Genomic DNA, 13,175 nt, shown 5'->3' on the forward strand with positions numbered 1-13,175 from the left:
TTTTTTTTTTAATCATGATTGATTTATTTTTGAAATAAAAGATTTGGGGTTTTTATGGGGTTTTTGTTTTTTTTATTTTTTTTTTTAAAGATTTTATTTATTTATTTGAGAGAGAGAGAGAATAAGAGAGAGAGAGAGAGCACATGAGAGGGGGGAGGGTCAGAGGGCGAAGCAGACTCCCTGCCGAGCAGGGAGCCCGATGCGGAACTCGATCCCGGGACTCCAGGATCATGACCTGAGCCGAAGGCAGTTGCTTAACTGAGCCACCCAGGTACCCCTGGGGTTTTTATGTTTATTAAAAAGAACGTAGGGCTTTTTGGTTTCCAATTTTTATTATTATTTAAAAATGTGCATTGTATAAACCTTGTCTGCAGTTTCCGTCTTCCATATATACAAGTCGCTTAGGGCAGATGTCTGAGTGTGGAACTCCTGCTCCTTATGTCATTATAGTGGTTGCGTTGTGTTTGTTGCTATTACTAAAAGTTTTACCATTTATTGGCCACTTACTATTTGCCTGGCGTTGTCTGAACAGTTCAGTTGCGTTATCTTATTTGATCTGCACAACTATCCCATAAGACAGACACTGTCATTATCCCACTTTACAGAAAGGTACACTGAGGCTTCTGGCCGTCCAGCTGGTTGCCCAAAGCTGCAGAAACGTAGGTTTTCAAAGTTAGAAACATTTAAATGATGACTAAAGCAAAGTGTCGTGACTATCATCAACTCATAAAGCAACTACTTCATCCTCTCAGGAGTCACCGTTTGGGAGTTGATGACCTTTGGGTCCAAGCCTTACGACGGTATCCCCGCAAGTGAGATCTCAACCATCCTGGAGAAAGGAGAGCGCCTCCCGCAGCCGCCCATATGCACCATAGATGTCTACATGATCATGGTCAAGTGTGAGTGACTGCCGTGGCCATCCACGCGGGCTTACCCGGGTGTTGGCACTCAGAGTGCCTTGTTGGGCCTAGAAAGGTGTTGCAGCCCGTAGCCAAAAGACTGAGACCTTTGATTCCCGGAAAAAACGTTGTCACGTTCTTTATGGCAGGCACCGAAGTCCAGAAACATCTGTAAATACGCTCTCCCAGCATTCTTCAGGAAGCATTTCCTTGACCCATTGAGCACAGTGACTTGGCATGTGCCCATGTTTGCAAGCAAATAAGTAAAATCAAATTCCTCCAGAAACCATTACACCAAAATATTCTCTTCCCTGAGTTGCTCGATGAAAACGGCGCTGCACGTTTTGAAGCCTGTAACCAGAGAGACCGAATGTTTTTAAATGCCTAACAATGAGTAAGCACACGAGGCTGATAGAATCAACATTTCTGCCTTGACTTAAGCCTCTCAAATGATAGATCTCCGTGAGGTCTTTTGCAGCGTAGCAAGTAAATATTTTAATCTGAACAAGAGTGTGTAACGTGGTCGGTGCTGTCGTTCAGCCGGAAGCACGAGTTCAGCAGGCTCTGAGGATAGCATTCCACGCGTGGTGAGCACTTACGCAAGAAAGTAGTACAGGGAATATGACGGGGCCAAGTCGGTGTAAATACTAATGCCTTTCCGAACTTTAGACCCCAGAGTTAACCTACTTTAACTTCCTTGCTTTGGACTGAGGAAGCTGGGATCCAGAGAGGTTACATGATTCGTCTGAGGTCACACAGCACAGCAGTCTGTCCTAAAATAACTTGACAGCCTGCCGATAAAAAATAAATGTGAGCCCTCAAGAGAGACAAGGCTTTCCAGCTGATCGCTGTTCCTCCAGCTTGTTTAATCCAGGTTTAGATCACTGTGTAATCAAATGGGCTGGCGAGGTTCACCAGTGTCCTAGGGAAGGCCCTGGAACACCCCCTTGACTTGCGTGCTTGGTGACTGAGGATGTAAGACATCAGGGTGCAGAGTTCCCAAACCCCGGGGCTCTTAAAGTCCCTAACTTTCCCTAAATTGAATCTAGTTTTCAGCTTGCAAGCGAATATAGATGAAAGTAGATGTCCACTGAGGACTTGGCCGAAGAGCCCGGACACCGGGGCTCCCTACAGTCTTAGCAGTTCACAAAGAGCGATGTATCCAAGGCTGCTGGATCACTTAAGGTGATAATACCAGAACTCTGGCCCCAGGAAGAGAGGCATAGAAAATCAGAGGACGGTGCTGTCATTCTGATTCAGGTATTTTATGTCATCATGGTCTTTAAACTGTGATCAGCGCGAGTTTGCCAAGACTAAAGAGCCTATCACAAAGATTCGGTTTCTGCATCACTTCCTTGCCTAAAAGCGTCTCACCATAAATGCTTTCTGGAAGCAATGCCATCTTTATCATTTCTTTCAGGGTCTAATTGTACTGTTTTCCTCATTCCTTCCCCAGGCTGGATGATAGATGCAGACAGTCGCCCAAAATTCCGTGAATTGATCATCGAATTCTCCAAAATGGCCAGAGACCCCCAGCGCTACCTTGTCATCCAGGTACCAGATCACAGTCTCTGAGCTTCCACTGGGAGAAGTCCCTCTGATGAGCGTCCAGTATCCCTGTGTTCCACTGTGTACCAGTTCGATGTCCCTGTCTCCCAGGTCCCGTCCTTAAATCCTCAGCAAGCCTTAGAGCAAGCCTTGGTTAAGGCACGGGCCACACTGTGCCCTAAGTGTTCATTTGTAGGGCCCCCCAGACTCCATTTGCCATTCTCGTCTGAACTCTAGCATCCAGACATACTCCGTTCCGTGTGTCGTCTTCATATTTCGGTTTGCCAGGGCCTTTGCTCCATCAGATGGAGAAGCAGGGCTTTGGTGGCTGCAGATCTCACTCCAAATCCCCGAGTCTCCGCTTAGTGCTTTAGGTTAAGAAAACCAAACTCACGGGGCTGTTTTCATTAAGTCAGTGAAATCATGTATGCAGAATAATTTACATGGCACCTGAAGATTCTGCTTAGCAATTCTGGCACGTGTGTGTTGGGGGGTGGGGAGAAGGGGGTTTCCACACACCTCCCAGCAAGCGATTCCCTGACGCCAGCTAGGTGGCTCTCCCCAAATCTCCATGTGTTCACCAACCCGGAAGCTCTCCGAACCCAGTCCTTGTGGGGCTTTATGGAGCCTGCATTAAATAGGTGTTATTGGTTAAATGAGTGGCCAAATGGTGATTGACCACCTGCAGCCCCTCCCCCATTGCAGGACATCAGGGAGGGTGACGGACCGGAAGTTCCAATCCCCTCATCTCTGGTTGGTCCCCCCCCCCCACCATCCCCCATCCCTCAGTGTGGTCCTAAAGCCCCTCGTCAAAATAAAAAAACACACCTTGGTCACTCTCACCACTTGGGAGATTCCTTAAGAGGTCTATGCCAGGAGGAGGGACAAATGTCTTTTTATAAATTACAAGATCGCAGCACCTGACAGCATAGGACACACTCAACAAATGCTGTTCCTTCATCCCTTTCTTCTTCCTCTTAAGCTGTTTCTGTTTCATTAAGGAGCTTTTAAACATCAAAGAATTTTTAATGTTTTAACGTCAGGTGGGGGAGGGAAGGAACCAGGGTGATCGCATTAGAACCAAACTGCCAAACAGAGAGGCGTCTGCCAAAAAAGTGGCATAGCACCTCTCTGGGCCTTACCAGTTGTCTCAAAACCTCTGCACCAGGGGGATGAGAGGATGCATTTGTCAAGCCCTACAGACTCCAACTTTTACCGCGCCCTGATGGACGAAGAGGACATGGAGGACGTTGTCGATGCCGATGAGTACCTCATCCCCCAGCAGGGCTTCTTCCATAGCCCCTCCACATCCCGGACCCCCCTCCTAAGTTCTCTGGTACGAAATGTCGCTGCTTCTCAAGCGCCAGGTCTGCTGCTTTGAATGAATTGTTCAGAGACAGGGATACCCATCTAGTAGAACTCAGAGACAGAGAAGTCGATTTTAACCAAATGGTCAAGCCAAAGTCAGACTGAATCAGTCAAGTGTATTAGTTCTTTTATGACATTGCAGCAACTGGACCGTAACCTCTTTAGGTCTACTAGGGGCCAGAATTAGGTCAGAACTAACCTAGTTTTTCTGAAGCTAATGGGTCAAGACAAAGTGAAGCGCCTTTAATTGTATCCACTCCCTGAGACCCCACCTCCTGCGTTCAGTGGGCATGGGTGAGAATATGCACACATACCCTCAACAACTTCGATTCTTTTCCAGAGTGCCACCAGCAACAATTCCACCGTGGCTTGCATTGACAGAAATGGGGTACGTATGAACACCTCATAAACCCGAATTTAGTAACAGCTCCGTATCACGGCTCTACTGCACATAGAAGATGCCCACCTTACCCCAACTAACCTCGATTTTCCTTCCTGAATTGCCTGCCTTCCTTCCTTCCCCCTATGGTTTCCCTGACCCCCTACCCTAAGGCCAGCAGTTAGCTCTCACTGATCGCAGGGCTGTTCAGAATGGGGTTTGTGGACCTACAGCAGCATCACCTGGCGGTTTGTTAGAAACGCAAACTGTCGAGCCGCCGACCCAGACCTACGGAGGTAGGAATGCGAGGGGCAGAGCCGGGCCATCCGTGTTGGAGTCAGCCTTCCAGGTGATGCTGATGCTTGGTGCGAAGCCTTGATCGAGACCTGTACTTCCCAGTATAGAAGCCAAGAGCCACACGCGTCTATTTCAGTGTAAACTGGTGACCATCTTGAAGGGCAGAGATCATAGAACGTTTCTGTCACTGCCCAAAGCCCTGGTGCACAGCACTGACCAGGTCCTTGCCACTCGCCCTGTGGTCTGTGGGCCCCCGGCATGGGCGTCACCCCGGGGGCTTGTGGGAAATGCAGAGTCTCAGGCGCTGTCGTGGACCCTACTGAATCAGAATCTGCAGTTTCACAAAATCTCAGGTGATTTTTATACACTTCGAAGTCTGAGCAGCACTGACTGGGGTAACCTTGCCTTACTTCCTCCCCTCAGAGCTGCCCCCTCAAAGAAGACAGCTTCCTGCAGCGGTACAGCTCAGACCCCACTGGCACCTTGACCGAGGACAACATAGATGACACTTTCCTCCCAGCACCTGGTGAGTGGCTCACCCTGGACAAGGTCGCGCTCCGCGGCCTCCCCATGCAACAGGGCCGGCCTCCATCCCCTGGTGCCCAGGCTGCTTGCTTCCCTCAAGCCAGTCCAGAAGTGGACACGGTGGCGAGTTTGCAGACACGAAGTAAGGAGTAAGAGGCAGAAAACACGGAACAGCTGAGCATGCGTGCGGGTCTTTGTGTTGAGCTCAAGCCGTGTCCGGCCGGGAGGTGTGTTTTTAGGATCAGTTCGCAGATTTTCTAGAATTTGAGGCAAACATCAAAAGATGCGGGCACGTGTGCACAAGCGTGTGCGTGTGTGTGTGTGAGAGAGAGAGTGGGAGCAAGCGTGTGTGGGTATGATTGTGTGTGTGGGTGAGTGTGTGTTCACGCACGCATGTGACAAATTCGATCCTGGCTCCATTCTTAGCCAACGAAACATGTATTTTCCTAATCTCAGCTTTATCCCCAGATGTTCTTGTGTGCACACACACGTCTTAAGGCTGCCTGTCCTTTTGAGAACTTTAAATTGGCAGGAGATAAATGTGCCCACTGCTTTCAGAATTATAGAAAAGAACATATTGCAGCCAACAGCAAGATAGTCATCTTGCCAGACGCCCCCTACCCTCAGTTGCCTCGTGGAAGAACATCGACAGGGTTCAGACGTACAGATGGAAAATCCTGCGGGGGTTAAGGCTTTGCTGATTACCTCACTTGTGATTTCTTTTCCGTTTCAGAATACATAAACCAATCCGTTCCCAAAAGGCCTGCGGGTTCCGTCCAGAACCCCGTCTATCACAATCAGCCTCTGAATCCAGCTCCTGGCAGAGACCCTCACTACCAGAATCCCCACAGCAACGCAGTGGACAACCCTGAGTATCTCAACACCCACCCTACCTGCGTCAGCAGTGCGCTCGACGGCCCCAGCCTCTGGGCCCAGAAGGGCAACCACCAAATCAGCCTGGACAACCCTGACTACCAGCAGGACTTCTTCCCCAACGAAGCCAGGTCAAATGGCATCTTCAAGGGCCCTGCAGCTGAAAATGCAGACTACCTGAGAGTAGCACCACCCAGCAGTGAGTTTATTGGAGCATGACCATGGAGGAGAGCGTAGGACATGAGCGTCTCAGATGTGTCGCCCCCCCTGGGACCAAGCCATGGCAGCTACACATTAGTGCTGGTAGTCACGCCCACGTTAACTCTCGGACCCGTGGACTGGTTTGGCCATATGTGCTCTGATGGACCCATCCTTCACCCAGGAAGCGCCCCCTCCTCAGATGCACTTTGGAAAGTTGCTGGGACATTCCTTTGTCTTCAAACTGTGAGGCCTCCGCAAAAAGGCATCCAGCAAGAATATTGTGTCTTTGGGCAGAAGTTCACCTCTCCATGAGGTATATTTGATAAAAAACAAAACAAAAGAAAACCAAAAAAATTGCATAAGGAGTTTTATTGCTTGGGGACCCTGGGGGCTTTTAATTGTCATTATTGATTTTATTTCTCATGGGCTTTTCCAATGAGGAAGAAGCTTGCTCATAGCACTTGCTGCACGGAGTTGATCCAGGCCCAACTGTGACCAAGAAGCAAGGGTCAGAGTCTTCCAGCTAACATTTGATTCCACTGACTCTGCTTCAAGATTCTTCCACTGCAAGACAATTAAAAAAAAAAAAAACAAAAAAAACTAGAAGTACTCTGTGTCCTAAGCAGGACTGATTGGTACTGTAGCAAATCATAGCAGGTACAAGAGGATAAGCCACTTTGAACCGTTCCTGAGCGCAAAAGAAATGGAGGGGGTAGAATTCTTCTTCAGACTTCTTTTTATATAAATTTCTTCATGGTACTTACTCGTCATCGGTTGACCAGTGTTTTCTAGTTATAAGTATTGGACTTATTTCTTTATTTTCCATTCCACTGTTTTGAAAAACTCAGTATGCTTTCCCTGTCGGTAAGAGGAGACGGTACATCAAACCGTAACCTGGACCAGCTCGTATTTGATCAGCATGCAGACCAGTAGCCTTTAATCAAGACGGAACAATAATGCAAAAGTTCACACAAGAACATGGCTCCCAAATTTGAGTCTCAGAGAAAATACATCAAGTCCTTTGGGGGTTGGGGAATGGGCATATATCAGGACACTGCAGAAATGAGAAGCTGTTCCTAAAACTCCCACCCCGCCCCTTACTGCCAAATTAGGCTACTTATGGGACATAATTTTCTTTTTATTTTACTTTAGAAGTTTTTTACTCAAAGGGTACTTTTTTTTCCCCTCTCTGGTAAGCTGCCCCAAAGCCCCTCCTCGCCCTTTGTGAATGAAAGGATCCAGGCTCTGGGGCCACCAAGCAGAAACTGACAGCCCTCACCCCTGGGGGCACACTTTACAGGGGGAAGTAAAAACACTATGCGTCGGGGAATTAAAGTGGGAGATATGAAATCAGAGTTTGAAATCGATGATAATGCCTTAACAACATCTACAGGTAGTTTTTCGGGAAAAAACAAACAAACAAACAAATTCCCTCGTAAGACAATTTCCCTATCATTGGAGGATGCAGCTAATTTAGGGCACCAAGTGTTTTTCCACCTCGTGTGTCCTCGCAACCTGACCGGTTCATGGCAGTCCTATGTACAGAGGTGTTAAACGCTCTTAGTCCATATCCAGTCTTTCAAGGCAAAAACGTTTCAGACAGTATTTTCGGCCTACGGATGTGTTCAGCCACACACACGTATGAGATTTCCCTTTTGTTGTTACAGTATTTATTGGTTCTCAGATCAGGGCCCCAGTTTTGTTACCAGTAGATTGACTTTGTCCCGATGGAAATATAAACTCTATTCAATTCAATTCCACTATGTTTTCAGATACTCTTAAGCACCCATACAAGCCCAGCATAGGCTCTAAAGAGATAAAAATAAATAAAACATAATCCCCAATTCCAAGAAATCCACAATTTAGCACAGGGAATTGGCTTGACTCATAAATAGAAACCTTCAGATAAGATGACCGGTGCTAGGCAAAGACAGGTCAGCCAGGCACGGACAGCACGGCAGGGAAGAGTGGGTCCTGCCTGGGGGGACCTGGAAGGCTCATCAGGGAGGGAGTGGTAGAGTTGGGCCAAACCATGACTAGGGTCTCAGCCACCAGGGAAATGGAAGTGTGTTCCCAGCAGAGGAAACCTTGACCAAGAAAGCATCTGCCGGAGGAACTGCTAATAAAGGGGGAGAAAAGCTGCATTTGTGCATCTTGACAAGCTGTCCCTTTAAGCCTGGGATCTAGCTTGCAGCGTTCCCCCAGTGCCCAAAATGTGGCGTCCTCACTCAGGATCTGAAAATGATGAGTGAAAAGATTATATGTTTCTAAGACTCTAAAATTTGATGCCATTGTCAGTAAACCACTTCCATTATTTATTCACCTCAGAACATAAATATTTTCATCACAGAAGTTTATTCGGCCCTGGGAAACAGACGGATGCACATTTTGTTACCACTTACTCATCAAGAAACAAGTGATTGAGGGAGAGCAACTGTATGTCAGTCCAACTGTAGCAGTTAAATCCTAGTATTTTTGTAATTTACAATATTTTGCTATAACATAATAAAACAGCGAAAACTATTCAAGCTTTTTCTCCTTTGTATTTCCGTTTTCCTGCATAGAATCTAGTTGCTGAATTCCCTGGATTTTAAAACTGTGTTTCCCACAGTGTCCTCACCATGGCTGGCTGTCCCGGGAGGTGCAGAGGGGGCTTGGAGATGCTTCAGAGCCTGAGGCAGCAGAGCCCGAGTCAGGGACCCCCACCATCACTATGGGCAGACGAGGAGAGGGGGCCCTCCAGAGCACCGGCTTGGCCAGAGTTCAAAGCTTACACTCCATCTCTTCCATTCCTCCTTGTTGACACTGGTCCTAGGACCCTCCAGAGAGCCTGTTCCTTCCTCAGTCAGTTCCTGCCTACTTTTCCCATGGCCCCACCTCAGATCTGGCCTTTGGAAACAGTTCAGGGGAAAGTAAGCGTTGGAAGCTGACACTCAGAGTGGGCACACATCTCGTATAAACTCTTAAGGAGTCCCTGCAGTCATACCCTACGAGTAACATTCCGTCACCTCATGAAGTAAAAAAGGCGAATCTTCCAAATTCTAGATGCGCTGAGTCCCAGTTGTCACTGATTTTATTAGAATGAGGAGCACTGTGGGGGCATCAGATTGCATTCCGAATGATAACAAGTCTTAGATATTTGTTGGAAATTCTTGATTTGGGGCTTTAGCCCACACACCGCCCCCCAAACTGCAGACATAAATGAACTGGTTTTCAAGCTTGGTCCCCTCTCGGGGATCTCCCACGGTCCGACCTCAAAGATTCTGATTTAATTTGCCTCGGGTGCAGCCTGGGCCCAGGGGCTTTTCAGAACTTCCGCAGGGTATTCTGATGAGCACCAAAGTTTTGGGAACCACTGGTGAGAAGGAAAGGCCAATGGGGTGGGCGGGGGGTGGTTGGGGGAGACCTGTCCCTCAGCTCACGGCATCCTGCTCACCTGTTGGACTCACCAGGCCTCGGGTTACATAAGCAGAGGTGAGGCTGTTGGGTTATGGCGACTTGCAGTTCTCATCCTGGCTGACAACGTTAAAAAGAAGGGGCAGGGTCCCCACAGACCAATGCAATCAGACTCTCGGGGGCTCCCGATGTGATCCTAGTGGGCAAGCGGAGTTGAAACCCTCATCTCTAAGGTGACCTGCAGGTGTCCGTAGCATGCCCCCCAGTCCGGGCAGAATAGAGAAGCCTGGGTCAGGTAAAGGTTCCAGAAGGAGGCGGCGGACAGAACAACGTGCAGTCCTTCATATTCCTGAGACTTGGCTGCTAGTGACTTTCAAGCCAGCAGCTTATCCTGTAAGTGGCAAATACCCAAACCTGAGCCTTGATAGGGCCCTGAAACAGTTTGCATTTTCTAAGAAGTTAGAAAAGCTGGTCTCTTCTGCAGTGAATGAGGAGCTCGCTCGAAGTGACCGCTGGTGAAATTGCCCTTAATGTCTACTTTGCATTTCTTTCTTTTGAGAAGTGCACGTTTTTATTACAACATAATGATCTGTTTGTATTTCCTTGCCTAGGGCTGTAAAACCTTACTGAAGAGAAACCCATGCCTTCCTTCCCAACCACACCTGCCGTATGAGGGGCAGACATTTTTGTGCTATGAAAGACACGTTCAGATAGGATTTTTAAATGGTAATCTATTTTTGTAACTTTTTTGAGGACCATTATCCTCCCATGTAGCACTGAGCTTTGTAAGGTATGTCTTTAGGAAAACTCATTTTTCTACTAAAGGTTAGAACGACCAATAGAGTCAAAATTCAAAACTGAAATCTTTGCTTAAAGGGATTTAATCGAAGCAAGGGAAGTCCGTCTGTCTTAGAAAAAGGCACAACCTCCCTGCAGAGCTGAGCTAGGTCATCGTCCTAATAAAGAAGAGACTAGTACTTTTTATATTTGTAAAATGAGGAAAGGTAAAAAGCGCATGTGGCTCCGTCTTGCTCTGAAGCAGGTTCTGTCAAGTCTGCAGCGATGTTGGAGGAAAAGAATGACTTACTGCTGACAGATCCATATGCATGCTGCTCTCCGCTGCAAGCGGAGCCTGTCAGTGTAAAAAAAAAGGCAATAACGTAGCACTTTGCTGGCTTATACATACTAATCTGATACAAACGATTTTATTTTTATATTTACAGTTGATATGCATTTACCAATAGACTAGCAACACCTGCAGAACCCTAATAATGGTCGGCATGTTTTGGCAACTTGGTAACTCAGAACACTGATGAAGGCCACCCTTCCAGCCACCCGTCCCAGAAAGGGTGTTCTCAGCCCTGACTACACAGTGAAATCCCCTGGGGAGCTTCTGAAACCAGTGAGGCCCACTGCACCTCAGACTAATCAAATACAAATCTTCACGGCTGAAATCCAGGCATTGGTGCTTTTGAAAGCTCCTAAAGGTCATTCTGACGTACAGCCACGGCTGAGAACCAGCAGCCTAGGGGGCCTGGGCTTGCAGGCAAATCCTGCTGATGCAGGTACCTCGGGGTTGCTCCCAGGAGGGGAGATCTGCATGGATGGAGGGTCCCTGATAGGCTGCCCAAGCACTACACGGGGTTGGGGGGCAAGGTCTAACCAACTGATGAAAAGGGAAAGCAATACAGAACAGATTCTTGGGCGCCTGGATGGCTCAGTTGGTTAAGTGACTGCCTTCAGCTCAGGTCATGATCCCGGAGTCCCGGGATCGAGTCCCGCATCGGGCTCCCTGCTCGGCAGGCAGTCTGCTTCTCCCTCTGACCCTCTCCTCTCTCATGTGCTCTCTCTCTCTCTCACTCTCTCAAATAAATGAATAAATAAAATCTTAAAAAAAAAAAAAACAGAACAGATTCTTTTTTCCATTTCCTCTATCAAAGATGGACCGGTAGTAAAATAAAGATGGCAAGCATTCTCGCGGCCCGTGCACATGGCATGGTGCCCTGCCCCTGGTCACTGGGTGGCCTTTCTTTCCCAGGGCGGGAGAAAACCCTGACATGGCAGAGGCGTTCCAAAGGGGAGACATTAAAAAGATTGTGTAGGTAGTTGGATAGCTTTTATAAAAACAGGAGTCCAGGAAAAGGATTCTTGCTCCAAGAAACACTTTCCTATTTTTTCTCATAAATTGTATCTGGGAAAATACCTTAAGCGATTCATACTGTTTTCTCTTCCATGTTTAACCGTACAATCACGGTGTGTCCTCTGAGGTCGCAGGTCTGTCCTGTCCGATTTGCCCACGGAAGTACCACGAAACCCCACCTTTCACCTAGCAGATAAAACTGGAAGGAAAAGCAGAAGTACATATATTTTTAGGTGCATTGGATTATTAGTTTTTCAACCCTTTTGACCTGATTTGTCTACAAAATAGTCCTACAGTGTAACGCTGTCTCTTGGAAATGAAGTAGATCCTACCGATCTGATGCCTGATAATCAGAGGTGCCCACGTAAACTGGTTAACAACAGACAGCAATAACTTCATTTTTGAAACAAGCAAGCAAGAGCTTGAGAGCTTCCATATATGGTACATCTTAACATTGTCAAGTTTTGCTGTGATGAAAGCAATATTTGTACAAATGAAAAGCAAGATTCTCTTTTCTGTGGTTTACACTGTTGATCAGAACATGTTGATTGTATATTGAGTATAAAAAAATTAGATGTATATTATTCATTGCTCTTTACTTATGAGTACCTTCCTTATAAATAATAATAGCGTATCCTTTGTTAACAATGCGGCGTTGACAGTAGTTATTTATCATATCTGACCCACTGTAGATGTTCTTCCTGATAACTTTTTAAAATTAATTAATAAACTTTATTTTTAGAGCAGTTTTAACTTCAAAACCTGAACAATGGAGCAGAAAGTATAGGGCGCCTGGGTGGCTCAGTTGGTTGAGCGACTGCCTTCGGCTCAGGTCATGATCCTGGAGTCCCTGGATCGAGTCCCACATCGGGCTCCCTGCTCGGCGGGGAGCCTGCTTCTCCCTCTAACCCTCCCCGCTCTCATGTACTTTCTCGCTCTCTCAAATAAATAAATCTTTAAAAAAAAAAAGTAAGTATAGAGAGTTCCCAAATCCTCCATGCCCCCGCCCCTCCAGCCTCCCCCACTATCGTGTCCACACCCAAGTGGCCTGGTAACTTTTTTTTTTTTAAGATTTTATTTATTTTTTGTTTGAAAGGGAACGAGAGAGTGAGAGAATGGGTGGAGGGAGGGGCAGAAGGAGACGCAGGCTCCCCACTGAGCAGGAAGCCCCATGTGGGGACTCCATCCCAGGACCTGGGGATCGTGACCTGAGCTGAGAAGGCAGACGCTTAACCGGCTGAGCCTCCCAGGCACCCGCCTGGTAACTTTTTAATGTTTGGAGGTTTCTTGTGTGTGACTGGGACGCTCCTGGGTGCCATGCTTTGCAGCCACGGGCATTGGGACCCGGGTCTGCAGACGCTGCACGCTGGCTCCTAGGCCTTCTCCTCCCCTGGCTCCCTTCATCGTGGAGAGAAGCACAGAGCCAAGAGGGAGGATGTTTCTACGGCAGGCGCCAAAGCAAACAGCAGTTTTGCTGAGATTCTGCTAAATCACAAATGCTAGAAACCTGAGGAATGAAGAAGCACACCCTCGTGTTCACACCTGCTGC

General features: G+C 47.5%; 1 protein-coding gene across 1 annotated transcript in view; it reads left to right on the forward strand.

The window, feature by feature from the left end:
- Nucleotides 1–8,613, forward strand: part of EGFR (epidermal growth factor receptor) — a 204,033-nt gene extending 195,420 nt beyond the window's left edge. The window contains exons 23-28 of the mRNA XM_035026493.1: nt 753–899; nt 2,356–2,453; nt 3,616–3,783; nt 4,156–4,203; nt 4,915–5,017; nt 5,750–8,613. Of these exons, the coding sequence (XP_034882384.1) occupies nt 753–899; nt 2,356–2,453; nt 3,616–3,783; nt 4,156–4,203; nt 4,915–5,017; nt 5,750–6,108 (923 nt within the window). The 3' untranslated portion in view covers nt 6,109–8,613. The remainder of the gene's footprint in view (nt 1–752; nt 900–2,355; nt 2,454–3,615; nt 3,784–4,155; nt 4,204–4,914; nt 5,018–5,749) is intronic.
- The last annotated feature ends 4,562 nt before the right edge of the window (nt 8,614–13,175 follow it).

The sequence above is a fragment of the Mirounga leonina genome, unplaced genomic scaffold (genome assembly GCF_011800145.1).
Source record: "Mirounga leonina isolate KUSES-001 unplaced genomic scaffold, KU_Mleo_1.0 Mir_199, whole genome shotgun sequence".
Lineage (NCBI taxonomy): Eukaryota > Metazoa > Chordata > Mammalia > Carnivora > Phocidae > Mirounga > Mirounga leonina.